This window comes from Saccopteryx bilineata, chromosome 6 (genome assembly GCF_036850765.1).
Source record: "Saccopteryx bilineata isolate mSacBil1 chromosome 6, mSacBil1_pri_phased_curated, whole genome shotgun sequence".
NCBI lineage: Eukaryota > Metazoa > Chordata > Mammalia > Chiroptera > Emballonuridae > Saccopteryx > Saccopteryx bilineata.
The window spans coordinates 204,274,680-204,302,294 of NC_089495.1; the positions used below are offsets into that span (position 1 = coordinate 204,274,680).

Genomic DNA, 27,615 nt, shown 5'->3' on the forward strand with positions numbered 1-27,615 from the left:
TCTTGAAATACAGAATTTTATTGAAAAACTGTTTAAGGTAGAAAAAAACCCTGTCGAGAAAGATCAGGTGGAAAATGGGTTCCTAATAAAAATGAATTTTAGGGCAACAAAAGTCTAAAAGGCCACAGAAGAGAAATAGCACCACTGTCACTTGAACAATGGCTAGTTACTTGCATTTTTGGCATTGTTAATCACTGAATCTGGGTTTTCCTCTGAATTCCACAGAGCATGCACTACACAACAATTTATCATAAAATACCTGCTTCCTACACACGTTTTAGGACAAACTACCACCAGAAACAAATCAATACAAATACATCAGGGGCTGAATGGTCTCAGTAGTGGATGACACACATTTTACAGAATTCTGCCAAACAAAGAAACTGAATGGGCTGCGAGCAAAGCAAACGAGGAGGCGTTAGGAATGGAGTAGTTTAAATATTAATAATTAATTCAGACATGGGACTGTATTTTCTGCAAAAGAAAATGAACATTTAGTAACACGTTAATAAATTTTATCTCCGAAGAGATTAGTGCACTGGCCAAGTATTCTGCTAACAGCGGAGGGCGGGGGACAGCAGGCACCCGACGCCCGTACCAAGGTCGCGACGGCCTTCACTGATCACTCCTTCTGTCAGAGGTCCAGAACGGACTGGCAGCCCGGTCACTGCCTGCTGAACTCCCACTCTAAGCAGCAAAACTTTAGGAACCAAAGAGGAGTCCCCAGTGGGCAAGGGAAGCAGAGAAATATGTTAAATGTAAACTTAAAAGACAATAAAATGGGACACAACCCCCATTCAAATCCCAGAGATGTGGGCAAGTCCCCAAAAGTAGTTGTTAAAGATTTAATAACTGAACACACCTCATTTCCCAAACAACACAACACACAGAAATTTCAGGGGTAACTAGAAAAATCATCAATGAAAATCAAGCTATTCAACTCAAACATCTGAGGGCTGCAACACACCCTCTATTCATCCAGCCGACAATGCCTCTTGCTTCTTAGCAGAGGCAGTTGGTCAAGGATTCCAAGTAGCTTTACAGAGCAACTTTTTAACTTTCCTTCTGGGGCAGGCTAGGGCTGTGAATATTCACGCAGCCCTGCAAGGCCTGTGAACAGCAGGTTCCAAAGGTTTCAAGGTCTGGCCCTTCCTTCCCGGACACAAGGGCAACACAGTCTCCTGTTGGGTTACATTTCATATCTTGAAATATGGAAGCATATTTTAAATACTCTTAAGGCATTTATTTATTAAAACGTTCTCTGCCAAGATTTCACATTAGCTTAAAATTCAAATCAGTCTTTACATCTCTCTACTGAGGTCTCCACCTCAGCGTATTACATAAAAACACCTCCTTAAAAAAAAAAACAAAAAAAAACCAAGCAAACAAAAACCACCTTCTCCAGCAATCAGTGTTCCCAGCATCCACACGGTGAGCCCACGGGCAGCCTCTCTGATCCCTAGGTGACCCAGCTAGATGGTAATACTGCTCTGCTACACAGGAAAAGCTCTGAACTCAAACTTATCGGGAAGGGAGTGAAACTTCTGCAAAGTGCACTTTAAGAAGAGGTACTTTTTGCTTATGGAAAGAAACCAGTGAGTCCTCTACGGATAATAAAAGGGAGTATTTTACAGTTAAGCACATGATTTGGGGTGAAGAACTCGGATGTTGCTCTGCTGGTCCAGGCTGCTAATACTCTTCTTGCTCCTCCTGTGGGCCCCCTTCGTCAGGTATCACGAAGCCTTCCTACAGTGGGAAGAGGAGAAGGGGAAGCGATGACTCAACATGGACCGGTCCACTTCCACTGTGGGTTCACCTTCCTCACATTTAAAGTCAGCAGCGCCTCCTGTCTCTACACACACTTGGCACTTACTGTATTTCCCCATGTATAAAACGCACCTTTTCCCCAAATAATTTGGAATCTAAAAACTGGGTGCGTCTTATACAGTGGTTGTAGATTTTTTTACTTGCATTTCCCACTTTTTCACGCAGATGAGGAGCTGTATGAATTTTATGATGAATAAAACTTGAATTCGATAACTTTGTGTAATACATTTATTTTCAAATTTCAGGCCCCAAAATTAAGGTGCGTCTTATACATGGGAGTATCATACATGGAGAAATACAGTAATGGCACAAGGCCTGGGGACTGCTGTTTTATTACTTATACTTAGGCAATGGAATCACATCAGTGGAATCACATCTCACAAACAGCAAAAACTGAGCATGACCAACTGGTGACAGATGCATACACGTCTCACCTTGATCCACGGTGATGGTTCCATCAAGTCGTGCTTAAATATGTGCAGTTCATTATGTCAATTCTGCCTCAGCAAGGTTGTTTAAAAAAGGAAAAGTTACCCTCAGCAACAGCCGAGGCCACCACACAGTTCAGGACAGCCTTGCCTTTCCACGCTCCTGACTGCACTTGGTCCCCACGCCTGCTGTTAAGGCATGTTGCGGGTGTTTTAAGTGTTTACGCACAAACAACACCTGTGTGAAAAACAGCTACAAGACAGAGCCAGCCCCAGCGGCGTGGGGAAGCAGCCGACTTGGGCCCCACCTCACACCCGCCCAGGGAACCCAGTGGTTGCACTTACATAAAAATCCTACAGACCTTGCTAAGAACATAGAAAAAATGTAAATAAATATAACTTATTTACATTACTTATAATTTACAGCAAGATACTAAATCTTACATCTAGGAAAATCAGTCTTCCGTGATCAGCTAACGACTCGATGAACGCCAGCAGGTTCTGCTGTGTAATACACATGGATACCAAGAGACCTGACTACAAAGCACTCCGAGGGCACTGGGCTCATTCCTGGGTGGAGGAGCACAGGTGCCTCTGTCAGCTGAGGGCAGCAAACATGACAGGGCCACGTGCCTGGTTCCCAGGCCATGCCGGGGCCTCCACAACGTGAAGGCAGCCCCTCTGGCTGAGGGCTCCCAGCTGCAGGGTGCGGAGGGGACGGAGGGTTGACACAGTCTGTGGCACTCAGCACCTAGCAGTGGCCACTACAGAAGCAGGGCTAACCAGCCACCTCCTCTTCCTATTCCCGCCTGTGGGCTCACAGACCTCAGGGCTGAGGCTGAGGCTGGGCAGAGTGCCCTCTGGCTAACTTTGAAGGCCAAAGACGAAGTCCTTTGATGAATGCTAAGCTGGAATACGACAAGCATCAGCACCGAGTTTACCAAACCCAACCAGATAAAATTCATTTTCTCTTAGGTGGCAACAGGGCAAATACATGTCAACACGTACATCTGTGGCATAGAGAATGTCCACGATCCTCTGCAATACAGGGTTGTTCTCCCCCTCGTTCTCCTGGCAGATCAATTCAATGTTCCTTAGCTTTCCAAAGTAGAAATCTCTTTCTTTCTCCAAGTCTTCGACAGTAAGTTTCAATACATTGACCTGCACAAGACATTAAAAAGGGTGTGACATCCAGTGTTCATGTACCAGCAGACAAACATCTAACCCAAAAGGAGATATGGTCTTTCATCAAACCCTCTAACACGGGGCCCTAACCAGTTGGCTCAGTGGTAGAGTGTCAGCCCAGCACGTGGATGTCCTGGGTTTGATTCCCAGCCAGGGAACACAGGAAACAACCATCTGCTTCTCCCCCCCACCCCCACCCCACAACCATGGCTTGATTGTTCAAGCAAGTTGGCAAGTTGGCCTCGGGCAGGCACTGAGTATGGCTCCATGGCCTCCACCTCAGGCACTAAAATAATAGCTCGGTTGCTGAGCAACAGAGCAATGGCCCCAGATGGGCAGAGAATCACCCTGTAGTGAGCTCCTGGTTGGGACGCATGCCGGAAGTCTTTCTGCCTCCCCTCCTCTCATAAAACAAAACAAAACCCTCTAACGTGGACAAAAAACCCACTTTAAGCCTGGCTTGTCGTGGCGCAGTGGGTAAAGCATCAACCTGGAACGCTGATGTCGCTGGTTCAAAACCCTGGTCTTGCCCAATCAAGCAAGGCACATTTGAGAAGCAACTACTACAGGTTGATGCTTCCCTTACTCCTTTTCTCTCTCTCTCTCCTCTCTCATAAAAAATAAATAAAAAATAGCCCTGGCGGGTTAGCTCAGTAGTAGAGCGTCGGCCTGGCGTGCAAGAGTCCCGGGTTCAATTCCCGGCCAGGGCACACAGGAGAAGCGCCCATCTGCTTCTCCACCCCTCCCCCTCTCCTTCCTCTCTGTTTCTCTCTTCCCCTCCCGCAGCCAAGGCTCCATTGGAGCAAAGTCTGCCCGGGCGCTGAGGATGGCTCTGTGGCCTCTGCCTCAGGCGCTAGAATGGCTCTGGTTGCAACAGAGCAATGCCCCAGATGGGCAGAGCATCGCCCCCTGGTGGGCATGCCGGGTGGATCCCGGTCGGATGCATGCGGGAGTCTTTCTGACTGCCTCCCCATTTCCAACTTCGAAAAAATACAAAATAAATAAATAATAAATAAATAAAATAAACCAAAACAACCCGCTTTAGTTTACTGTCAATTTTCTTTAGCCCCAGCAAAATACCATGAGCTTGTGCATGGCCACCTTAACTGTAATTCTCAGGAATGGCAGACACCACCATGGAACATTTAGGAACTTCTTCACGAGTGAGAAAAGATCCAGGAAAAAAAACTATGGGAGCCTGAGACAAATACAGAAGCAAGGTCCAGCCCAGCAGGGCTGCTGACCGTCATAAACTGAGTCCCTGTCACTGGTCAATCCAGTCCCGATCTTCCTGCATGTGGAGGCCAATGGAAAGAAAGGGAGCAGGGCAGAAACGGCGAGCCAGAGGGGAAGGTGACTCATACTGCCAGAGACACCAGGGCTGCGGGAGGACTGGACACCGAAAACAGTGGTCTTCTCCTCCACGCCAGCCTTCCCTAGGGGAAAGGGGCCCCTGGACTAAAAGAAATGCACCCTCTGAGGAGCGAGTCCTCACACCTGTCCTCTCCAAAGAGAGTCTGAAGAGGGAGAGAAACCAGGGAGGTGGGGAATAGACCCAGCCCAGCCCCCTGCAGGTCCCCCCCGCGCGTCGCGTCTGCTCAGCACACATGCTGCGGAAGCCCCTTCTGAAGCTCCGTGAGGGCTGTCGTTCCACGAAGGGGCAATGAAGGGGTCAGTCTCAGGGCTCAGGCCAGACTCAATCCAGCCAAAAGTCATAACAACTCTCCCGGCTCCTCACGTATTTTAAGCACAGTGCATCTTCATTCCAGTGTATTCAGATCTACGACATGTGAATTCCCTTTAACTCCCACTGAATGTAAAATACAAGGCATTCCATGCCGCATAAAACCCTCCCGAGACTTACAATCCACCTGGAAAACCAAGCCAAGAAAGGAAAGGTAGAGCAGCTGTGAACCATTTGGGCCGCAGGGACTCTGAGACAGAAGGCACCACAGAAACCCAGCGACCCTCTGGACTTACCGCAGCAAACACTGCAGTGAACAGCTGATCCAGCCTCCCCCCAGCCCGATGAGGAAGCCAGACACAACCACAGGGCTCAAGTGCTGTCCCAGCTGGCAGGAAGCTCTCCCTTTATAACTCGCGGTCAAGGAGCACCCTGAGATGTGGAGCAGGTGACTGGAACCCCATTTCTCCCTCCCCTGCTTTTACTGCCGCCAGCGCCTCTCCCTAAACTCAGTGAGCCCCGAAGTGAAGTATAAAAGGGAGAAGAGCAAGAGCTGAGCAACCCCAGTACCAGGAAGCTGCCTTAGACCCCCAGCTCCAAGCTCCAAACGCCTGAGACGAGGTCTCCTAACTGCAGGGACCAAGAAGGAAAGGAAACCAAAACAGCTTTGAAGAAGGTGTACTAGTCTGGAGTCCCGAACAGGCTCGCTTCCCCAGCACTGCCCTCAGACCACCCTCTCTGCCAGCGTAGCCCAGGGCACCTCCAGAACCCAGCCGTCTGCGCCCCGCCCAAGAGGCCCCGCCTGGGGGGCCGAAGCAGCACTCCTCACACTCACTCAGCAACTGCGTGCCCACGAGACACCCCACGGGCACACACTAAGTCACGGGCCGTCCCCTGGCAGTCCTTTCAGTGCTTTCTTATGAGGTTATGGAAAATCTGTGCTACCATTCAATGTCACTTCAGAAACTCCTCTTGCAGGGGAGTAATAGCCATCACCTAAGACACCCAGGAAGGACGCTCAGGACCCACACTGGCCAATCTGGCAACGGGGGCCGCGCATGGCTATTCGAGCCCAACATGTGGCCCGCTCCTCTCAGCTTGGATTTCAGCGGGGAAACTGTGAAATCGTTTTTAAATAATTATTTGGAAAGAAACCCTCCTTTTATCTCTTAACAGAGCCAAAACCCAAGAGACACGGCGTCCCACAGAACACTAAGCATTCCAGAGACATTCAACAGGCTTCCGCTGCACAGCGGGGTTCCTGCCACACGAACAGCTCTCAGAAACGCCTGGACCCCCTGCACCTCCACGCTCACGCTCCCCACACACCACTGACAAGGCCACACACATCACCACGAGGACTGTCTCAGCAAGCAGACAAAGCAGGCCTCCCTACAGGACCCAGCCCCCTCCGGCCAGTGCAGCCAGCATCCTGTCCCGACGTGACTGCCGTCGGGACCCGGGACCCACCTGCTGCATCAGTTCGGCCGCTTCATCGTCCCCGTTGCCCACACCAGGGTTCTTCCGCACCACACCCGGGCCGGCCTTAGGGGTCGCAGTAGTTCTGTGTGTCACAATGGGCCTCTGTGGGGCTGAAAGGGGAGCAGCGGTCTTTTTAAGAGCAGAAATGTCAAAACAACAATCCACCAAACAAGAGGCCTGTGACCAGCTTGTCCTCCACAGAGATGCAGGGAAGGGGCCCAGTACGGAGAGCCCGGCATGCATGAAGACACCCCAAGTTTGCCCCAGTGGTTCTTATCTTGACAGCAAAGTCAAGTACCAATTTTAGACACACTCCTGTGCCAAGAGCAAGCTCTTCTGTGAGGTCTTTTCGCCACTGGGGTGAAGAGAACCATCACCTGAAAGAGGCAACCACAGTTCGTCTACCTTAACCTAGTTCCAGCCAACCCCGCAGCAGGCAGCTTCACGGCGCCAAGGCACACGCAGGCCAGGGTGAGCTCGCAGGTCCCCATCTGGAGAGCCAGGCCTCCGGCCACCCGGCTGGGCTGAGGCTCCTCCAGCCCCTACACCTACGGCTCCTCAGACACTTCCGGTTAAATGCCGAATGAGTGAACGAGCACCTGGCAGACTCTTACTCGGAAGTGGTGTTTCTGTTCTGCTGGTTACCTGCGCTGCTGGAGCTGAGAGGTTTCTTCGGTTTGTTCAGAGCTGGCGCGACGAGGGCGGGCGCCACCGCGGTTTCCTGACCTTGTCTGGCAGCTACGGGGTCATAGTCTTTTCCATCGTAGTTCGCATCGAAAAACTTCTTGAACCACTGAACGAATTCAAAATTGTCCTGAAATTTTCCTTTTACTAATTTGTCCACAGGAATTATCTGCAGAGAAACATCAAGACTGTTAAGCCCAAAGCAACAGGCTTTCTGGCAAGCTTCAAACATGTCCATGCATCAAATCGGTATAAAGCTCTGTCAAGAGGAGAAAAAGTAGTTCAGAGGCAAGAACTTAGTACAACATAAGCTTTTCAACTTTCCACAAAGTGCAAGTGTCTAGACCACACTTCATCCAGTTTGCCTTCCACAGGGTTGCTACCTACCAAGCCCCTCTAGGTCCATTAGAAGGAATCAGAACACAGGGAACAAGTATCACTAATGTCACACACATAATTCCAAACACATCCTAATATATGATATCCCACCATAAAGAGGAAGACTCCTGCCCAGGACAAACCCTGGACAGATAGCTTGGTTGGTTAGAGCACCGACTCGAAGCACAGAGGCTGCTGGTTCGATCCCCACTCAAGGCAGACACAGGAACAGATAGCTCGATGTTTCCATCTCACTTTCTCCCTTCCTCTCTCACTAAAATCAATAAATTAAAAATAAAAATAAAAAAGAGTAAGTCTCCTGTGTAACTTGCATGGATGGCCAGCGCCTGTCACCAGTATAAGATCCAGAGTACAAACTAACCACAAGTATCTACAATAAACTGTTAAAAAGTGTTGTCTGGCCCTGGCAGGTGGGGGCGCAGCAGACAGAGTGCCAACCTGGAATGCTGAGGTCGCCGGGCTGAAACGCAGCCCTTGCCGGGTCAAGGCACATGCAGTCAGCAACCAGGCAATGAACAGCTAGAGTGAAACAACTGCGAGTTCATACCTCTTACCCTCTCCCCCATAAAATCAACAAATTAAATCTTTAAAATAAAAGCATACATTAAGGACGCTGTAAGTTTTGTATTTGCACACGAATACTATGTTATCAGCTATTATTTCAAGTCATTGGACTACTGGCCAGAATTTAACTATCTTCAAGTATTCCAGGTGCAATGGTATTTTTATAAAAAATATATGTAATAATCTGAACTACACCCACTCCTCTGAGCAAGTAAATATGAAATTACTTTGTATATACTGGAACATTTACAAATAAAACGTTATGTCTGCAATTCCAAAATAAGCCAGGGAAGAGGCAGAGCTGACACAACACCCGGCAACAGCTGCCGCCTGTGATAACACGGGGACCACTGCACGTCTGCTTTAAAAATGCCACTATGTTCAAAATAATTCAGCTCTATACAAAGAAAAAGATAAATAACAAGTAGATAAGACATATAATAAACTGTACCTAGATTATGCCTGGTACTGAATGATATTCTTACACTACACAATGCTTTTTTTTTGGTATTCTTCCAAAGTTAGAAGTGGGGAGGCAGTCAGACAGACTCCTGCATGCACCCAACCAGGATCCACCCTGCATGGCCACCAGGGGGCGATGCTCTGCCCATCTGGGGCGTTGCTCCCCTGCTGCCAGAGCCATTCTAGTGCCTGAGGCCGAGGCCATAGAGCCATCCTCAGCGCCCGGGGCCAACTTTGCTCTAATGGAGCCTCGGCTGTGGGAGGGGAAGAGATAGAGAGAAAGGAGAGGGGGAAGGTGGAGAAGCAGATGGGCGCTTCTCCTGTGTGCCTTGGCCAGAAATTGAACCCAGGACTTCCACATACCGGGCTGACGCTCTACCGATGGGCCAACTGGGCCCACAATGCATATTTTATTTATTGCACAGATAAACCTAAAATAGACTGATTTCAAAGTAAATAAAAACCAGACACACCTGCAAGATAATTGGGGAATGATTATTAGCTTTCCTAAATAAATGTTTTCCCCCCACAAAATGGCTTAAAAGGATAAACCTTTCTAATGGAGGGGGGGGAACTGCTTGATTTTGCAACAGTCATACACTACTCAAGGATGGGGATGTGTCCTAAGAAAAACATCGTTAGGCAATTCCGTCATTGTGCAAGCGCCACAGTGCGCACTTCCACAAACCCAGAGGGTACCGTGCACCCCACGCCGAAGCTGGGTGGCATGCCTGCTGCTCCCTGGCAACGAGCCTGGATGCAGCGGAACCACAAAGGCTCCTGAGATAAATCAGGCACGAGGGAGAATGATGCTGACACTCAGTAAGCCCGGCGTGCGATGCTGCTGCCAGCACGCCACAGCCCACTGCTTTACAGCAAACTTGTCTTTTTAAGTAGGAACAGTAAGCTCTAAAGTAACAATTAAAAAGTATAGTATAGCCTGACCAGGCAGTGGCACAGTGGATAGAGTGTCGGGCTGGGATGCGGAAGACCCAGGTTCGAGACCCCGAGGTCGCCAGCTTGAGCGTGGGCTCATCCGGTTTGAGCAAAAATTCACCAGCTTGGACCCAAGGTCGCTGGCTCCAGCAAGGGGTTACTCGGTCTGCTGAAGGCCCACAGTCAAGGTACATATGAGAAAGCAATCAATGAACAACTAAGGTGTCACAAAGCGCAACGAAAAACTAATGATTGATGCTTCTCATCTCTCTGTTCCTGTCTGTCTGTCCCTGTCTATCCCTCACTCTGACTCTCTGTCTCTGTAAAAACCCTGGCATGTGCTGAGAATACAGAAATAAACTTTAAAAAAAAATTTATTAAAAAAAAAAAGTATAGTATTAGCAAAGACAGTCATTACTATCATCAAGTATTACAGCCTACACAGAATTATATGTAGTGTATACTACACTTTCCTAAGATGGGCAGAACACCACCAAGAGACGACAGGAACTTTTAAGCTGTTATAATCTCATACAGGCGGTCCGGTCCTTCAGTTCTTCACTGAATGAAACATCATTATGTAGCTCAGGACTAAAACTATTACTGTACCTACAAACCAGGGATAATATTTGTCCTAATGAGGACCAGTGGGCTGCGTTCTGGTACCTTCAAATAACCTCAGGGGCAAGAGGGAACTTCCCAACCCACAGGGATCTTCCTTGTACTTTGCTTTTACAAAGCAAGTATTTCTAGAATCTTCTCTATTAGAACTACTTACTGTACCATATGGTATGCTTTACTGAAGTAATCCGGGGGCTGAGTTAGGTCTCAGACCAACAGAGATTAAACAGGCTGGTCCCTACAGATGGGTTACTAACTTCACTGTGGAGAAAGAAGACCGCAAGGGAACTGGGGTAGATAAATTTACCTACTTTGTCAACGCCCATCCTCTTAAAACCTGCTTGTAGTATTTTGAAGTTCTGGATGTATTCATGTTCTAGCTTAGCTTGGAATTTCACTTTCTTCAAGGCGATGGAGCCAGGGAAGAGCATGTCCATAAACTGACAGTAGGCAGCCCCTGAATGAACAACAGAAGAATAAAGCGCACAATAGGTCATTAAATGCTGTTATTAAAGAGGCAGGGTAAACTTTACCCCAAATCACTAAACCTAGGTACAACTTTAAAAGTTGTAAAGTGGATGTACAAAACCCAAAAGCTTCTACATCACTTGAGTTAGAAGTCATTTTTAAAATCTTTAACAAGACTGTTGGTTTTACCTGGTAAGTTCTACAACACACATAAGTTCCACAACTTGGAAGACTATGATGAGAAAAGGGACATTCCTGTAAAATTTAAAACTACTCTTTATTAGAAACCAACGTAACAATAAAATGACCACTACAACAACAACAGAAAACATGAAGAACAGGAAAAATGAAAACAGAGGTGACATATCCTAATTTTTTAACTGAATTTTATTGGGCTGACACTGGTTAACATGACTACACAGGTTTCAGGTGCCCAATTCTACAACCCATCTTTGCACACGGTATTGTGCGTTCGACCCCCCCAAGTCGGGGCTCCATCCATCGCACCATTTATCCCCTGTACCCTCCTCCACCGCCCCTCCTCCCACAGCGCCCACCACTGCTGTCCATGGCCGTGAGTTTTTCTCTTTTCTGTCCTCTTCTGCTCTATCCCTCCACCTCCCTCACCCCCCGCAGACCCTTCCTAATTTTCACAGGGACAGACCCTCCTCTCCATGACCAGGAGAGATTTCCCAAGTATTACAAAGACCCATCCTCTGACCTAGGTTAAAAAATCTGTCTCAGATGTCTGTCTTCCTGAGCTTTTCACTTCTCTAAATAAATTTATGTTCAGTGCAGCATTATTTACAGAACCAAGATATAGAAGTAACGCAGGTGTTAACAGACAACTGAAGGCCCTAGCTGGGTAGCTCAGAGTGTCATCCCAATACACCAAAGTTGGGGGTTCAATCCTGGTCAGAGCACACATGAGAATCAACCAATGGATGAATAAAATAAGTGAAACAACAAATCAATGTTTCTCCCCAGGTCCGAAACCCCAAGACTGTCAGCTTGAGTGTAGGGTCACAGGTTTGAGCATGGGATCATCAACATAATCACATGGTCACTGGCTCAAAGCCCAAGGTTGCTGCCTTGAGTAAGGGGTCACTGGCTCGGCTGAAGCCCCCCTCCATCAAGGCATGCATGAGAAGCAATCAATGAACAACTGAGTGTCGCAACTACAAGTTGATGCTTCTCATCTCTTTCCCTGCCTGCCTGTCTCTCTCTTTTTCTCTCCCGCTGAAAATAAAATAGGTTTAAAAGCCACAATTTACTAAATGCAATGGGTAGATGTCATTTGGATCCTGATATATATATATATATATAAATCAAGTTAAAGAAAAACAGAAGTAGAAAATCTATTAAGCACCTATACCTGTAGCACTGCTTTACACATAAAAAATATTTTTCTAAAACAAAATACTGTGCTTTATACTAAATGCAAAGTACAAGCCATCTGTGGGACTACCAGGTCAAGTCAACCAAAACCACTTAAAAGCATCAGTCATCTGCTTCTCAGAAAACCCTGCTTGAAGAACTATCAGTTATTTTAAGATTTTTTTTAGTTACTGATTTTACAGAGAGAGGAGGAGGGGGAACGAGAAGTAGTTCCTTCAGTCCAACTGGTCCTTGGTTGCTTGTCAGATGTGCCTTGACTGGGCAGGCCCAGGGTTTCAGACCAGCGACCTCAGCATTCCAGGTCAACACTCTTCTGCACCACCACAGGCCAGGCAGTTTTGATTTGAGCTAGAAAATAATCTTTAATTTAAAAAGTGAGAACCAAAACTGGTGGCCCCAAACCACAGAAGCCAAAGACCAAGCTCAAGACCAGACCCCAGGTATTCCGAACCCCACATCCCGCTTTCTTTCTGGCCCTCGAGGGGGTGCGCTGCTCCCAGAGGCCCTGCAATACTGGGTTGATGTGAACAGCGTAGACGGGGAAAGCTCCTATTCCACCTCCCGGCTCCAAAAACGCATTTAACACGTTGTCCCCAGACACAGGACGTATCAGATGTTGAACTGATAAGAACAGATACCTCCGCTTGGTCTTAGCCAAAAGGCCCAGAAGCGATGTCCAGTGTTCTTATACACAATCTCTCCGAACACCCTGCAGTTGAGTCAAGAAGCATTTGCTGAACCAGGTGAAAAAGGGATATACATACACCAGGCTGCTACAGTCTAAGTGGCTGAAACAGGGTTAAGGAACATAAAAAAAAAAAGACCCCAGTAAAAACTGACAAAGCAATTGGACAATTCACAAAAAAAATGTGAACGACTAATGAACATATGGGGATCCAGCCTAAGGCAATGACTTTCAAAGAGGTGGGCGAGATCGACACATGACACTGGTCACCGTAAGAAATGGAAGCAGCCAGCGCTCGCCTTGACACGGCTGGGCCCGGCCACGCCGCCCACGTGGGTGGGAACTCAGCCGCAGCATGGGGCCTTTCCTGCGCCAGCACCACGTCCATGATGGTGAGCGGCCTGCTGGCAACGCAGTGTGGACAGCTGTGCTGCGCGAGCAGAGGAGCGCCTGGGGTCCGAGGCCCCAGGACTGCGAGTGAGCACACGCGAATGTAGGCCGCAGAGAAGACACCCTGCTGGGGACCCAGAGGCAGAGCCCCCTGCAGACCAGCACCTCCCTGTGCCATAAGAAGAGAAAGACCAGTGGCAAGCACCCCTGCGTGGCTTCCTCTGGTCTGCTTCAAGTGGGGCCGCGGCACCACCCCAAGGACTCAGGCCCCAATGTTCCAGCAGGTACCTGAGAGCTGCTGCTGGCTCGGAACACGCAGCCCGATGTCTCCAGCTCCACCTGCCCAGCCCTCACCTGCGCTCAGTGCACCCTCTGCTGCCATGATCTGGAAGACAACTGTGCCCACCGCACGGTCTCCAGGAAGAGGGGCACCATCGCAGGCTGCTGTGAGCAGCCGGCCTGGCTGCCCCGCACTCCCCCCGGTGACAAGAGCACAGGAGGCAGCCATCCTGAGGTCCAGGTGCTCAGGGAAACCTGAGTGATAGCCCTAACCTGAGTGGACACGCAGAGGGGTCAGGATGAGCGGACGAAATGGCAGTGTGCCATGAACACCTTCCCTGGCCCTGGTCTGATAAGCGGGCACTGCTGGCCACTGGTGCTCACACTCAGCTACAGCCCACTCACCAGGTCCTCTGCAGACACGGGTGGGGCGGACCTCTGCACTAGCATGCCACACCTCCTAGGCTCACCAGAGCTGAGATTCTGGTTTATACGAAATGCACGCAGCCTGACCAGGCGGTGGCACAGTAGCTAGAGTGTCAGCATGGGATGCTGAGGACTAGAAAATAAGACTAGAAAACAAAATGTATTAGGTTAAACTGCATGAAGTTATTGTTTTGTAGATCAAAAAATGATTGAGTAATGCCACTATCTGAGGGATAGTACTGAATGCATTCTATTTTTTAAATATTTAACTATATAGCCTGACAGGTGATAATGCAGTGGATAGAGCATCCCAGATTCAAAACCCCAGCCGGAGCGCGGGCTCATCCAGCTTGAGCCATGGGGTCCCCGGCTTGAGCATGGGATCAAGGGTCCCTTGGAGAACTAGATGAAAGCTGCAGCCAAATTCTACACAGAACAGATGCTTCCTTATCAGAAAACTCCAGATTAAGAACTCCCAGTGTTTTAATTCCAACATACAAGAAACATACTCTGATTATTAAATGTAAAAGTATTCAGGCCTCAGGGGGTAGGTAAGGCTTCAGTCATCTCAGAGGATAAAATTTGGAAACAGAGGGCTGTGAGAAGTCTTTAAAGCAGACATTAAAAATCATCCTTAAGGAATTTAACAAAAATTTAACATGAGAAAAATAATCCTATCTTAATTTTAAAAGTATTGATAGAAAATAAAACTGTACAACACATACGTCTGTATATGTTATTGCAACAATCTGCAATACCAGCACTCTGGAAACATATTAATGTCCATTGACATGGGACGGATCCAAGGAAATGACGGTACTACACAGCCATAAAGAAACTGCCGCCCTGGCCGGTTGGCTCAGCGGTAGAGCGTCGGCCTAGCGTGCGGAGGACCCGGGTTCGATTCCCGGCCAGGGCACACAGGAGAAGCGCCCATTTGCTTCTCCACCCCTCCGCCGCGCTTTCCTCTCTGTCTCTCTCTTCCCCTCCCGCAGCCGAGGCTCCATTGGAGCAAACATGGCCCGGGCGCTGGGGATGGCTCTGTGGCCTCTGCCTCAGGCGCTAGAGTGGCTCTGGTCGCAACATGGCGACGCCCAGGATGGGCAGAGCATCGCCCCCTGGTGGGCAGAGCGTCGCCCCACGGTGGGCGTGCCGGGTGGATCCCGGTTGGGCGCATGCGGGAGTCTGTCTGACTGTCTCTCCCTGTTTCCAGCTTCAGAAAAATACAAAAAAAAACAACAACAACAAAAAAAAAAAAAAAAAAGAAACTGCCCTGGCCTGACCAGTGGTGACACAGCGGACGGAGCATCACCCGGCATGCTGAGGTCGCTGGGTTTAAACCCCCCTCCCCACTACACGGTCGTCAGCCTGAGCAAGGGTTCGCCAGCTCAACTAGAGCCCAAGGTCCCTCCCTGGTCCAATTCACAGTCAAGGCACATACGAGAAGCAATAACATACTAATTAAAGTGAAGCAGTTAGTTGATGTTTCTCTCTTCCTAGTCTCCCTCTCTCTCTCTCAAAAAGAAAAAAAAAAAGAAAGAAAATAACATGGTATCTGATGATATATGGACATGGAACACTCTAGAATCCACTATAATTAAACATGCTGCCACTTGTGCAAAAGGGGAAAGCACACACGTGCATCATGCATGCACGCACGCACACGTGCAGGCGCACAGACACAGAAGATGGGGGTATGGGTCTCCCTGCACTCTCTGCAGGCCACCCAGCCGCTAACACTCATTTCCTCTGGGGGGCAACTGGGCCGCTGGCAGATAAGAGGGAACCTTATCGTTGTTTTATCTTTTTTGTTCCTTTTGAATTTTAAACCACTTGAGAATTTTCGTTTTTAAAAATAAAAAAAACCCTGACCGGTGGTGGCACAGCAGATAGATCATCAACCTGGAACACTAAGGTTGCCAGTTCAAAACTCTGGGCTTCATCATAGATTTTGTTTGTTTTGTTTGTGACAGAGACAGAGAGAGGGACAGGAAGGGAGAGAGATGAGAAACAACAATTCTTCGTTGCGGTTCCTTAGTTGTTCATTGATTGCTTTCTCATATGTGCCTTGACTGGGGGCTACAGCAGACCAAGTGACCTCTTACTCAAGCCAGTGACCTTGGGCTGAAGCCAGTAGCCTTGGGCTTCAAGCCAGTGACCTTGGACTTCAAGCCAGTGACCATGCGGTCATGTCTATGATCCCACACTCAAGTCAGCAACCCTGTGCTCAAGCTGGTGAGCCCACGCTCAAACTGGCGACCTCGGGGTCTCGAACCTGGGTCCTCTGCATCCCAGTCCAACGCTCTAGTCACTGCGCCACCGCCTGGTCAGGCTCTACACAGATTTTTAATGAGACAATGTTGTTGTAATAAATTATATGCAATTTACATTTAACTCTCTTCCAAACGCTTTCTAAAAAAAGACTTAACATGTAGACAGCAGAGAGAGTGTGGGCTCTGTGGTCAGAAAAATGTGGGTTCCAAACCAAGTTCTGTAATGTGTGTGGGGTGCCCCATGGGCAGTCTCCTTACATGTAAAACGAGGTGTACCCTCCCTCAAGAGATCTCCAGTCCCCTCCAGGGTCTGGTACAGAATCCATATGTGACAGCTGTATTTTTCACAGGTGAGCCTCACAGCAGACCAACAGGTGAGCCAAGTCTACTACCCCCACTTACAATGAGAAACGAGAACATAAAGGGATGCCAAGTCCCATGGCTCAGAGCGACTGAAGCCTCGTCCCAACTACCATGACAGCTTCCTGTCCCAGTGAGCTAAATGTGAGCCAGATCAGCACATGGAGGACAACTTAGCTACACGGGAAAAGAGATCTCATTTCCCAATTAACTAAGTGAAATAGACTTTGAGGTATACTTACAGAAAGAGGTAAATTTTAAGGAGAAATTGCTGGTGAAAAAGTCAGCTCCAGTGAAAAGTAGGATAACCCCATCCTCATATTAGTCGTAAATCACAGGTCAAACAAGTACTTCAAAGCCGCAAAGAGCCCTGGCTAGATAGCTTGGTTGATTAGCGTATCGTCCTGAAGCACAGAGGTTGCCAGTTCGATCCCCAGCCAGGGCACATACAGGAGCAGATCGATATTCCTGTCTGTCTGTCTGTCTGTCTCTCTCTCTCCCTCCCTCCACTTCCTCCCTCACTAAAATCAATCAATAAATATTTTTAAAAAGAAAAAAAAGCCTCAAATAGGGATATGGTGTTGAAACTGAGGAAATGAACAGAAAATGGGGAAGCAGCCCATCTGCGCCTCTGACTGGGGAACTCCTGGTGAGTCAGCTGCCTCCTGGACACCAGTCTCACTGCCCACCGCACAGCGAGCCTCCCCTCTGACCATCTAAGTGTCACAGGGGAAATAACAAGACAAGCAAACGAAACGAAGAACAAGACGAGGACACAGTCTATGAGATAAGGAAGTACAACGCTGAATTCATTTTTAAAAATCGTATCAAAAGAGCAATAATTTTAAATCGACCCAAATGACACCAGTCTGAAAAGGGAAGGTCTGGAGAGCAAGTAGGGCACCCGGGTAAAGAGCACAGGCTCTTGATCTGACTGAAGATTTACGTCTCAGTTCTGATCTTACCTGTATAGCCCTGGACTTGTTCCTCCACTTCTCTAAGCCCATTTCCCCAGCTGTAAAATGGGGTTAATAGATACCGCTACCTCGTGGAGGCACAGCGAGAATTAAATGAGGAGACATCTGAAAAGCATCGGCATAACCCTGGCACACAGGGTTATGATCCCATGATCCCGTGGTCGCTGGCTTGAAGTCCAAGGTCATAGGTGTTCAATTAAATGACTGCTACCATTACTAGGAGAATCTGAGGATTCTAATTCTCAAGTCCACAAACAATATAAGAATTTAAGTAGTAGCAGAATACATTGTCTCATCCTTACGTTCTTGACATCACCTCCCATCCTGTGGTAAATCCAGTTTTGATAACCCTGACATATTCCTTATGTCAGGACAACCAGTGGTCATCAGCAGAACTCTCAAAAAATGAGACAGGAAGCCTTTAGAGGAAGTAAAAACTGGGAACACATTTATGAAAAACGATTACCAACTACCTAAAGTTCAGACCCTTTGAACTAGCAATTCCATTTCAACTAGGAATCGCTGAGGAAATAAACAGATACAGTTTATGTTAAAAGACACTCAACCTAGCCCTAATTGCAAGGAAAAATTAGAAACAACCTATTGCCCAAAAACTGGGAAGATATTAAACAACTCCAGCATATTCATAGAAAGAAATAGTATATAGCTATTAAAAATAAGTAATTCCGCCTGACCTGTGGTGGCGCAGTGAATAACACATCGACCTGGAATGCTGAGGTCGCCGGTTCGAAACCCTGGGCTTGCCTGGTCAATGCACATATGGGAGTTGGTACTTCCAGCTCCTCCCCCCTTTTCTCTCTCTGTCTCTCTCTCCTCTCTCCCTCTCCCTTTCCTCTCTAAAAATGAATAACTTAAAAATAATAATAATAAGTAATTCCAAGAGAGTGGATGACACTCAAAAATATCCAGAACAGCCTGACCTGTGGTGGCACAGTAGATAAAGCGTCAACCTGGAAACGCTGAAGTTGCCGGTTCAAAACCCTGGGTTTGCCTGGTCAAGGCACATATGGGAGTTGATGCTTCTTGCTCCTACCCCCTTCTCTCTCTCTCTCTCTCCCCTCTCTATAATGAATAAATAAAATCTTTAAAAAAATAATAATTTAAATAAAAAAATATATATCCACAACAGGCCTGACTTGTGGTGGCGCAGTGGATAAAGTGTCAACCTGAAACGCTGAGGTCGCCGGTTCGAAACCCTGGGCTTGCCCAGTCAAGGCACATATGGGAGTTGATGCTTCCAGCTCCTCCCCCTCTTCTCTCTCCCCCCTTCTCTAAAATGAATAAATAAAATCTTTAAAGAAATAAAATAAAATAAAATATCCACAACAGCCGGACCAGGCAGTGGCACAGTGGATAGAGCATCAGACTGGGATGCCGAGCACCCAGGTTCGAGACCCCAAGGTCGCCAGCTTGAGCACGGGCTCATCTGGTTTGAGCGAAAGCTCACCAGCTTGGACCCAAGGTTGCTGGCTCGGGCAAGGGGTCACTCAGTCTGCTGAAGGCCCGCGGTCAAGGCACACATGAGAAAGCAATCAATGAACAACAAAGGAGCCGCAACAAAGAATTGATGTTTCTCATCTCTCTCCGTTCCTGTCTGTCTGTCCCTATCTGTCTCTCTCTCTGTTTCTGTCACCAAAAAAAAAAAAAAAAAAATCCACAATAGCCTGACTGGGTGGTGGGTGGTGCAGTGGATAGAGTGTCAATCTAGGACACTTAGGACCCATATTAAAAACCCGGAGGTGGCCCTGGCCGGTTGGCTCAGCGGTAGAGCATCGGCCTGGCGTGCGGGGGACCTGGGTTCGATTCCCGGCCAGGGCACATAGGAGAAACGCCCATTTGCTTCTCCACACCCCCCTCCTTCCTCTCTGTCTCTCTCTCTTCCCCTCCAGCAGCCAAGGCTCCATTGGAGCAAAGATGGCCTGGGCACTGGGAATGGCTCCTTGGCCTCTGCCCCAGGCGCTAGAGTGGCTCTGGTCTCGGCAGAGCGACGCCCCGGAGGGGCAGAGCATCGCCCCCTGGTGGGCAGAGCTTCGCCCCTGGTGGGCGTGCCAGGTGGATCCCAGTTGGGCACATGCGGGAGTCTGTCTGTCTCTCCCTGTTTCCAGCTTCAGAAAAATACAAAAAAAAAAAAAAACCCCCCCAAAAAAACCGGAGGTCACCGGCTTGAATATGAGGTTGTTGACATGATCCCACGGTCGCTGGCTTGAAGCCCAAGGTCACTGGCTTGAGCAAGGGGTCACTGGCTCAGCTTGAGTCCCATGATCATGGCACATATGAGAAGCAATCAGTGAACACCTAAAGTGATACAACTATAAATTGATGCTTCTCATCTCTCTCCCTTTCTCTCGTTAAAATTTTTTTAAAATATGTGTGTATGTCTGTGTGTGTGTGTGCACACACACAGACACACACACACACACAATACAAGATTAAGTTGAAAAGTACATAGAAAAACAAAAGAAAACATCCAGAGGCTTTCTTTTAATAATGGAATTACCAGTACTTCTTTCTTCTTTCCAGTTTTCTAAATGTTACACTATTATTATATACAAAAACAGAACGTTTTTGTCCTTTTTCTAAATCATTACCTCTCTGTCAAATTTTATTAAATAAGGCTCAGTAAAATTGTGGCTGAAATGACATTTGCCTGACTTTGGTCTTATGCTACTTGGAATAAGAAATGCCACCGAGCCTGACCAGGTGGTGGCTCAGTGGATAGAGCGTCGGACTGGGATGCGGAAGGACCCAAGTTCGAGACCCCGAGGTCGCCAGCTTGAGCGTGGGCTCATCTGGCTTGAGCAAAGAGCTCACCAGCTTGGACCCAAGGTCGCTGGCTCCAGCAGGGGGTTACTCGGTCTGCTGAAGGCCCGCGGTCAAGGCACATATGAGAAAGCAATCAATGAACAACTAAGAAGTCGCAACGCGCAACGAGAAACTGATGATTGATGCTTCTCATCTCTCTCCGTTCCTGTCTGTCTGTCCCTGTCTATCTCTGCCTCTGTAAAAAAAAAAAAAAAAAAAAGAAATGCCACCGAGCCTGACCAGGCAGTGTCGCAGTGGATCGAGCGTCGAACTGGGATGCGGAGGACCCTGAGGTCACCAGCTTGAGTGCGGGCTCATCTGGTTTGAGCAAAGCTCACCAGCTTGGAACCAAGGTTGCTGGCTTGAGCAAGGGGTTACTCGGTCTACTGTAGCCCCACGGTCAAGGCACATATGAGAAAGCAATCAATGAACAACTAAGGTGTCGCAATGAAAAACTAATGATTGATGCTTTTCATCTCTCTCTGTTCCTATCTATCTGTCCCTATCTATCCCTCTCTCTAACTTTCTCTATGTCTCTGTAAAAAACAAAAAAGAAGCCACCGATAGGCCCTGGCCAGGTGGCTCAATGGATCAAGTGTTTTCCGAGGTTGCGGGTTTGATCTGGTCAGGGCACATAAGAGAAGCAATCAATGAGTACACAACTAAAATGATACAACTAAGTGGAACAAGTTGATGCTTTTCTTTGTCTGTCTCTATCTCTCTATCTCCCCACCCCCACCTCTCTCTCCCACTTCCTCCCCTAATTCTTAAGTCAATGAAAAATTTTTTTAAAAAAAGAAGGGCCACTGATAAACTAATACAGACCCAGAACAATTATAATTATTCTCAAATAAAACATCTCAGGCCTGACCTGTGGTGGCACAGTGGATAAAGCGTCGACCTGGAAATGCTGAGGCCGCCGGTTCAAAACCCTGGGCTTGCCTGGTCAAGGCACATATGGGAGTTGATGCTTCCAGCTCCTCCCCCTTCTCTCTCTCTCTCTCTCTCTCTCCTCTCTCTTTCTCTCTCTCTCTCTCTCTCTCTCTCTCTCCTTTCTAAAATGAATAAATAAAAATAAAAAATAAAAAATAAATAAAAAAATAAAAATAAAACATTTCACCCCTGGCCAGATACCTCAGTTGGTTAGAGCATCGTCCCAAAGCACAGAGGTTGCCAGTTTGATCCCTGGGCAGGGCACACATAGGAACAGATCAACGTTCCTCTGTGTGTGTCTCCCTCTCTCTAAAAATCAATAAAATAAACAACAAAAACAACCATTTCAAATCTAAACGCAAAAGAGTGCAGATGGGGACACAGGCTAAGCTGCAGGCCGCAGAAGGAGGTCCCCACAGCGGGGGCGATGGACTCACAAGCCAGAAGAGGGCTCTTGTTCAGCAAGGTCCTCTCAGAAGTGAAGCCAGAGCAGGCTGAGAAGAAATGGGGCAGCCCTAACACAGAATCTGAACTCGTGTTTCTGCAGGCAGGCACACACCCGCACATTCCTGAGGACCCACAGGCGTTCCTGGACACGGCATCTAGTGGAGTTCTCTTACCTGAGCACAACTGTTCAATCTTCGTCAGATTCAATTGCAGTGACTCGTTGATCCAGGCCAGCATGTCGTGTCGACTCAGGTTATCGCTGGTGACCGACGTTGAATATACGTTCACTGCCATCTTCTATAGCACGTGAGGAAGAGAAGGGTCTGCGTTATTTGGCACGCCAAGGGAGAGCAAGCACTTCCTTCCTCAGGAGTCACCCACAGCAGACCTGTGGGAACTCTTCGTTTCTAAGCCTCCCTCTCCCCAAGAGGCAACATCAGGGATAAGGGATTCCAGCCACAAGCCTGGAACACACAAGACCTGAAATGAACTGCCTTACACCAGCCAGACTAAAATGCAGACCCCAGTGTAGTATGATTGGTGTAAGATTTTTTTTTAATTATTCATTATAGAGAGGGAAGAGAGAGAGAGAGAGAAGGGGAGAGGAGCTGGAAGCATCAACTCCCATATGTGCCTTGACCAGGCAAGCCCAGGGTTTTGAACTGGCAACCTCAGCGTTTCCGGGTTGACGCTTTATCCACTGCGCCACCACAGGTCAGGCTGGTGTAAGATTTTAAGCTACAAGGAAAGGGCAGGTTAAATGCTTTATGAGGGAGGCTGATACACAAGAAAGAATGCTCTCTGTTTAGAACAGGCAAACGCCCCACTTAACACAGTGAAACGTTTACAGCACTGTTCTTCAGATGGTGGGCTTTTAATTCATTCCTCTTTACAGTGTTCACTATTTCCCAAATTTTCTTTTAGGACATATTCACTTCTATCATCAAAAGTAAGCTTTTCACTCTGGCCAGATAGCTCTGTTGGTTGGAGTGTCGCCCTGATACCCAAAGGTTATGGGTGCGATCCCGGGCAGGGCACACAGAGGAACAGATCGATGTTTCTGTTTCTGTCTCTCTCTCTCTCTCTAAAATTAAGAAATATTATTTTAAAGGTTTTCATTTACTGACTTTAGAAGAAGGGGGGAGGAGTGGGAAGCATCAACTCCTGTTCCTGTAATTGCTTTGTAACTGCTTCCCATGCGCCTTGACCAGGCAAGCCCAGGGTCTTGAACCCACGACCTCAGCCTTCCAGGTCAACGCTCTATCCACTGCGCCACCACAGGTCAGGCATCATTTTTTTTAAGTAAGCTTTTCAATAACATAAGTACTACAAAAGTGGTGGCAAATGACCTTACAGTGAAGAGCTGATACTGCTTCTCTGCTAAGCCACCTGGAGATGGCAGGGCGTCTGAAAGCCTGAGTGCCAGGAGCTTCACAGCCACTTGTCATCTAACCTGACAACTCTGCAAGGTTCGCAGGACTCTCACTCTACAGATGAGCAGAGATTTTCAGCGTAGAAACCCTGCAAACTGGCAGCCACGCCTGCCCAGCCCCACCATGCCCGTCGGGGCACATACAAGAGATAGCCATGAATGCATAAATAAATGGAACAAGTCAATGTTTCTTTCTCTCTTTCCCCCTTTTCCCTCTCTCTAAAGCAATACATTTTTTAAAAATTTTAATCAATAAATAAAAATTTTAAAACACAACAGCAAACATAAAGAAGAAACATACCAACTTAAAATGTTATTAAAAGTGGATGCCCTCCCTCATCATCCTCATTCTAGCTACAAATATTTACCAGATACTCTTCTAGGGGCCAGGAAACAGATAAGCAGGAGAGACAAGGGACTTGTCTTCAGAGTTCACATTCTCGCAGTGGAAGTTTAACACTGACCAAACACACAAACAAATGTCATTTCAGATTGACCGCTGAGGCAATGGGGGTGGTGGGAATGTGGTCAGGGAAAGCCTCTCTGAGTTGACATCTGAGCTTAAGAATCAGAAGGAAGGAGGCCTGACCTGTGGCGGTGCAGTGGATAAAACACCAGCCTGGGACGCTGAGGTTGCTGGTTCGAACCCTGGGCTTGCCTGGTCAAGGCACATATGGGAGTTGATACTTCCTACTCCTCCCCCCCCCCTCTTTTTCTCTCTCCTCTCTAAAATAAATAAATAAAATCTTAAAAAAAAAAAAAAGAATCAGAAAGAAGGAGCCACATGGAGTTCTGGAAGAACGGTGTCTATAGTCTAGTGCCCTGGTCAGCAAACTGCAGCTCGCGAGCCGCATGTGGTTCTGTGGCCCCTTGTGTGGCTCTTCCAAAAAATACCACATGCCGGCACTACTTCGATAAGGAATGTACCTACCTATATAGTTTAAGTTTAAAAAATTTGGCTCTCAAAAGAAATTTCAATTGTACTGTTGATATTTGGCTCTGTTGACTAATGAGTTTGCCGACCACTGGTCTAGTGTGTGAGTTGGTTTTCCCACCCGTCTTCTGTAGGCCTCATGACTCACACAGCTACAGAATGTGAAGGCTTGAAGAGACAGACATCAACCCACTCAACCTGTTTATGAGCAGGGGTGGCTGAGGCCTGGGGATGTAAATGACTTAACAGGTCTGTGCCCTCACACAGCCCTTGGCAGAGTGCATGGCATACAGTGGACTCTCAGTGAATGGTACTGGTTTTCAGGCTGGCAGAATAGTGTCAAAAAGAAAAAAATGTTTATCTATATAAACTCTTTCCAGAAAGCAATTCATCAACACTTTGACAATCTGAAACTCACATGATAAAACTGTGTCATACAAGAAGCCGGCACACTGAGCTCCTGACTCCAGTGGGAAATGAATTCACACACACCCAGAGCACTTCATTCAAACCTCCATGCTAGGCATTATCGCAATGGCCTGTCATTACCTCTTCATTCTGATTCATTTCAGGGCCCCATCTGGGCAGGAAGGCAATTTGCTCTATGCAAAGAGCTAAGGATTTCAAGCCAGGAGGACCTGGATTTGAACTTGAGAAGTCCAGCATTAGTTGTCTGACCTTGGGCAAGTCAGATAACTTCAATGCATCTCAGTTATGTGTTAATGCCACCTATCTGAAAAGGATGAGGTGAGGTTTAAATGAGATAAGATACACAAAACAGGTATTACATCCAGGACAGAGAGGGACCTTGTCTCATTCATCCTCCTAACTCCAGTGCCAAAAACAGAAACCTGCCACCATCTCTCAACTAGACCCACTGCCACAACGTTCAAATGAGCCTCACTATCTCAATCTGTTCTTACAAAGCAGCCACAGACAATTTTCTGAATCGCAAATCAGATCAAGTGTCTCTGTATTTAAAATCCATGAATGAATAACGAACATGCACACTGTGCAAAACGCTAATATCAGGTACCAAGGAGAGACACATCCAAATAAAAAAATAGAGTCCCAGGCCAAGCATCTGTAATCTATTTTGGCAACATTCATATATACATCAGGTATTGTGTGTGTCATGCTACCATAAAATGTAAGCAGCTGGTTAAGCCACGTGTCTCCTTACCACACCCCAGCTCTGAAAACATTAATGGCCTTTCATCATCATGTAATTTAAAACTCTTTCATTAGCAGCAGCAGTATATTTATACCTGGTCTCCTGTACTCTGCAAACTCTGCAGCCCCTAAATACAAGGGGTTAGGCACCACGTGGCTGTGCAATACACCTCCACTAACCAATTAACTGCCTCTTCTGACTCTGACAAACACATCACCTTTCTGGATCACAAATGGCTCGCCTGTAAAAGGTGAACTGTATGTTCTGCACAACATGGCAATGAGAATTAAATGAGAATCTAAGTAGAAAAACTTCAGTGAAAAATACATCACATCCTAAGCTTCCCAATGTGCCAGAAACTGTGCCTGTCATTCTGACATACCATGACAAAGGACACATTGGAATGAAACACACTGTCTAGATCTGGACCTCAGAGAGGCAGTGCGCTATAGAGGTTAAAAGCCTGGAATCAGGAGTCAGTCACCGACGTGGGTTCAGCCACTTGCTGGACACTGCCAACCACTCCTCTGAGAATCTAAGTCCCCTCGTTTATAAAATGAAAATGCTGTCTCTCAGAAACAGAGTGATATATTAAATGACAATGCCCCATCAAGCACTTAGCACAATGCCTGACACATAGCAAGTGCCCAATTAACAAGGATATAATTATTACTACCACTCTCAGAGACAGCCCATTAGAGGTGGATGCCAGGCCTGATGTACCTCCCTTCCATGGGCCTTAGGATCTTCATCCCCCACACGGGGCACAGGCCAAGCTCTGCCCAGTAGCACCCAGGGCAGCTGGGAAACAAGGATTGGAAAAGGCACTGTTCATATTTCTTTTAACTGAATATTTTGAGGTGACACTGGTTGACAAAATTATACAAGTGTCAGGTGCACAATCCTCTACCACATCTTCTGTACACGGTACTGCGTGTGCACGCCTCACAAGCAGCAGTATCCAAACACTGTCTTCCTAGTAGGTATATAAAATCACAATGTCCTTGTATGCCTTCTCGCATTCCCTAACCGTCTCCCCACCACAGTGTAGACTCCTGGAGAGCAGGCCTTTGCCCTCCTGGCTCCTGGGTGTACGGTCAGGGCGTAGCGGAGTGCCTGGCACTTATTTGGCATCCAATAGCGGAGGGAGGGAAGGGGAGGAAGGAAGGAAGGGGAGGAAGGAAGGAAGGGGAGGAAGGGAAGGGAGGGAGGGAAGGGAAGGGAGGGAAGGGAGGGAAGGGAGGGAAGGAAGGAAGGGAAGGAAGGGAAGGAAGGGAAGGAAGGGAAGGAAGGGAAAGAAAGGAAGGGAAGGAAAGGAAGGAAAGGAAGGAAGGAAGGAAGGAAGGAAGGAATGAATTCCCCCGAGCTGGCTTGGTTCCGGTCACGCACTGCGTTAGAGCTTTCTGTACAGTAGTATTACCATCGTCCCCATTTCACAGATGAGGAAACTGAAGTTCAGCGAGGTTCAAGCACCTACCCAAGGTCGCACAGCAGGGAATAGGAATCGAACCCAGGTCTGAATCAAAACCCGATCTCTTAACCATCAGGTCACACCGCCTCTTACAGTGGGGATCCCCAGAGTTCCCACGAGGACCCGCTTCAACCATACCTCGGGCCACGGCCCAGAAGCCCCCACCCGCGTGGTGGAGCCCCTGCTTCCGGCCCGACGCCCCGCCCTCCCGCGGAGAGAAGCGCGCGCCCCCCAACCTAGCCCGCGCGCGTCGGGTCACGGCCCCACCCTTCCCCCACCCGGCCCGAACCGTACCGCCGTGAGGAGCGGCCCGCACACCGCCCACAAGGCCCGCCGGCGTCTGCCCGGCCCGAGGCCCACCCGGCTGCCGCCCCGTGCCCGCTAGCCGGCTCACCGGCTCTCGGCGGAACCACGTCCACTGCCCGTGCCCGGCTTCGGTTCCGTCTTCGCCTCGTTCAAACCGTCGGACCCCGCCCGCCCACGCGATGACCTCACACGCACCCCTTCCGTTACGCGCCTACGTAAAGGCTCGTCAACGCCCGCCGGCTCCTTTTATAGAGACTCCGCGCGCGCCGGGGGCGGAGCCCGGTCCTTGATCGATGGCTGAAAAACCCAAGGGGCAGGGCACTGGCTAAAGAGCGATGCGGCCACGTGGTCGGCCGCAGCCAATGAGACCCCGCCTCGGGCCGAGTGTGATTCCGCCTAGAAGGCGGGCTCCATTTACAAATTCTCCGCCCGGGTAGCCAAAAACAACAACAAAAAAATCATTGGTTTGACAATGAATTTCTACAAAAATGGTTTTTAAAGATACTTGACAGAGATTTTGAGAAAAGACTTTACAAAGTCACCTCAGAGACATTCTGTGACCCTGTA

General features: G+C 48.1%; 1 protein-coding gene and 1 non-coding gene across 2 annotated transcripts; both read right to left on the bottom strand.

The window, feature by feature from the left end:
- On the bottom strand, positions 1–27,233 carry MAPRE1 (microtubule associated protein RP/EB family member 1). The gene is made up of 7 exons (XM_066236027.1): positions 27,137–27,233; positions 21,905–22,028; positions 10,584–10,729; positions 7,252–7,459; positions 6,595–6,716; positions 3,264–3,416; positions 1–1,746 (listed from the first exon to the last, which is right to left on the bottom strand). The coding sequence occupies exons 2-7, from the start codon at positions 22,023–22,025 to the stop codon at positions 1,690–1,692; spliced, it is 807 nt and encodes a 268-aa protein (XP_066092124.1). The 5' UTR covers positions 22,026–22,028; positions 27,137–27,233; the 3' UTR covers positions 1–1,689.
- Positions 12,619–12,812, bottom strand: LOC136309658 (U2 spliceosomal RNA). Its single transcript, XR_010726346.1, has one exon. It is a non-coding gene; the product is annotated as a U2 spliceosomal RNA (small nuclear RNA).
- Positions 27,234–27,615: the final 382 nt, after the last annotated feature.

Excerpts from the sequence above, each read along its gene's own strand:
- MAPRE1 (XM_066236027.1), bottom strand. The coding sequence starts at position 22,025 with ATGGCAGTGAACGTATATTCAACGTCGGTCACCAGCGATAACCTGAGT. Across the intron at positions 10,730-21,904 it reads GATTGAACAGTTGTGCTCAG|GGGCTGCCTACTGTCAGTTT; the intron begins GTAAGAGAACTC and ends TTGTTCATTCAG. Across the intron at positions 6,717-7,251 it reads TCTCAGCTCCAGCAGCGCAG|CCCCACAGAGGCCCATTGTG; the intron begins GTAACCAGCAGA and ends CTCCCCTTTCAG.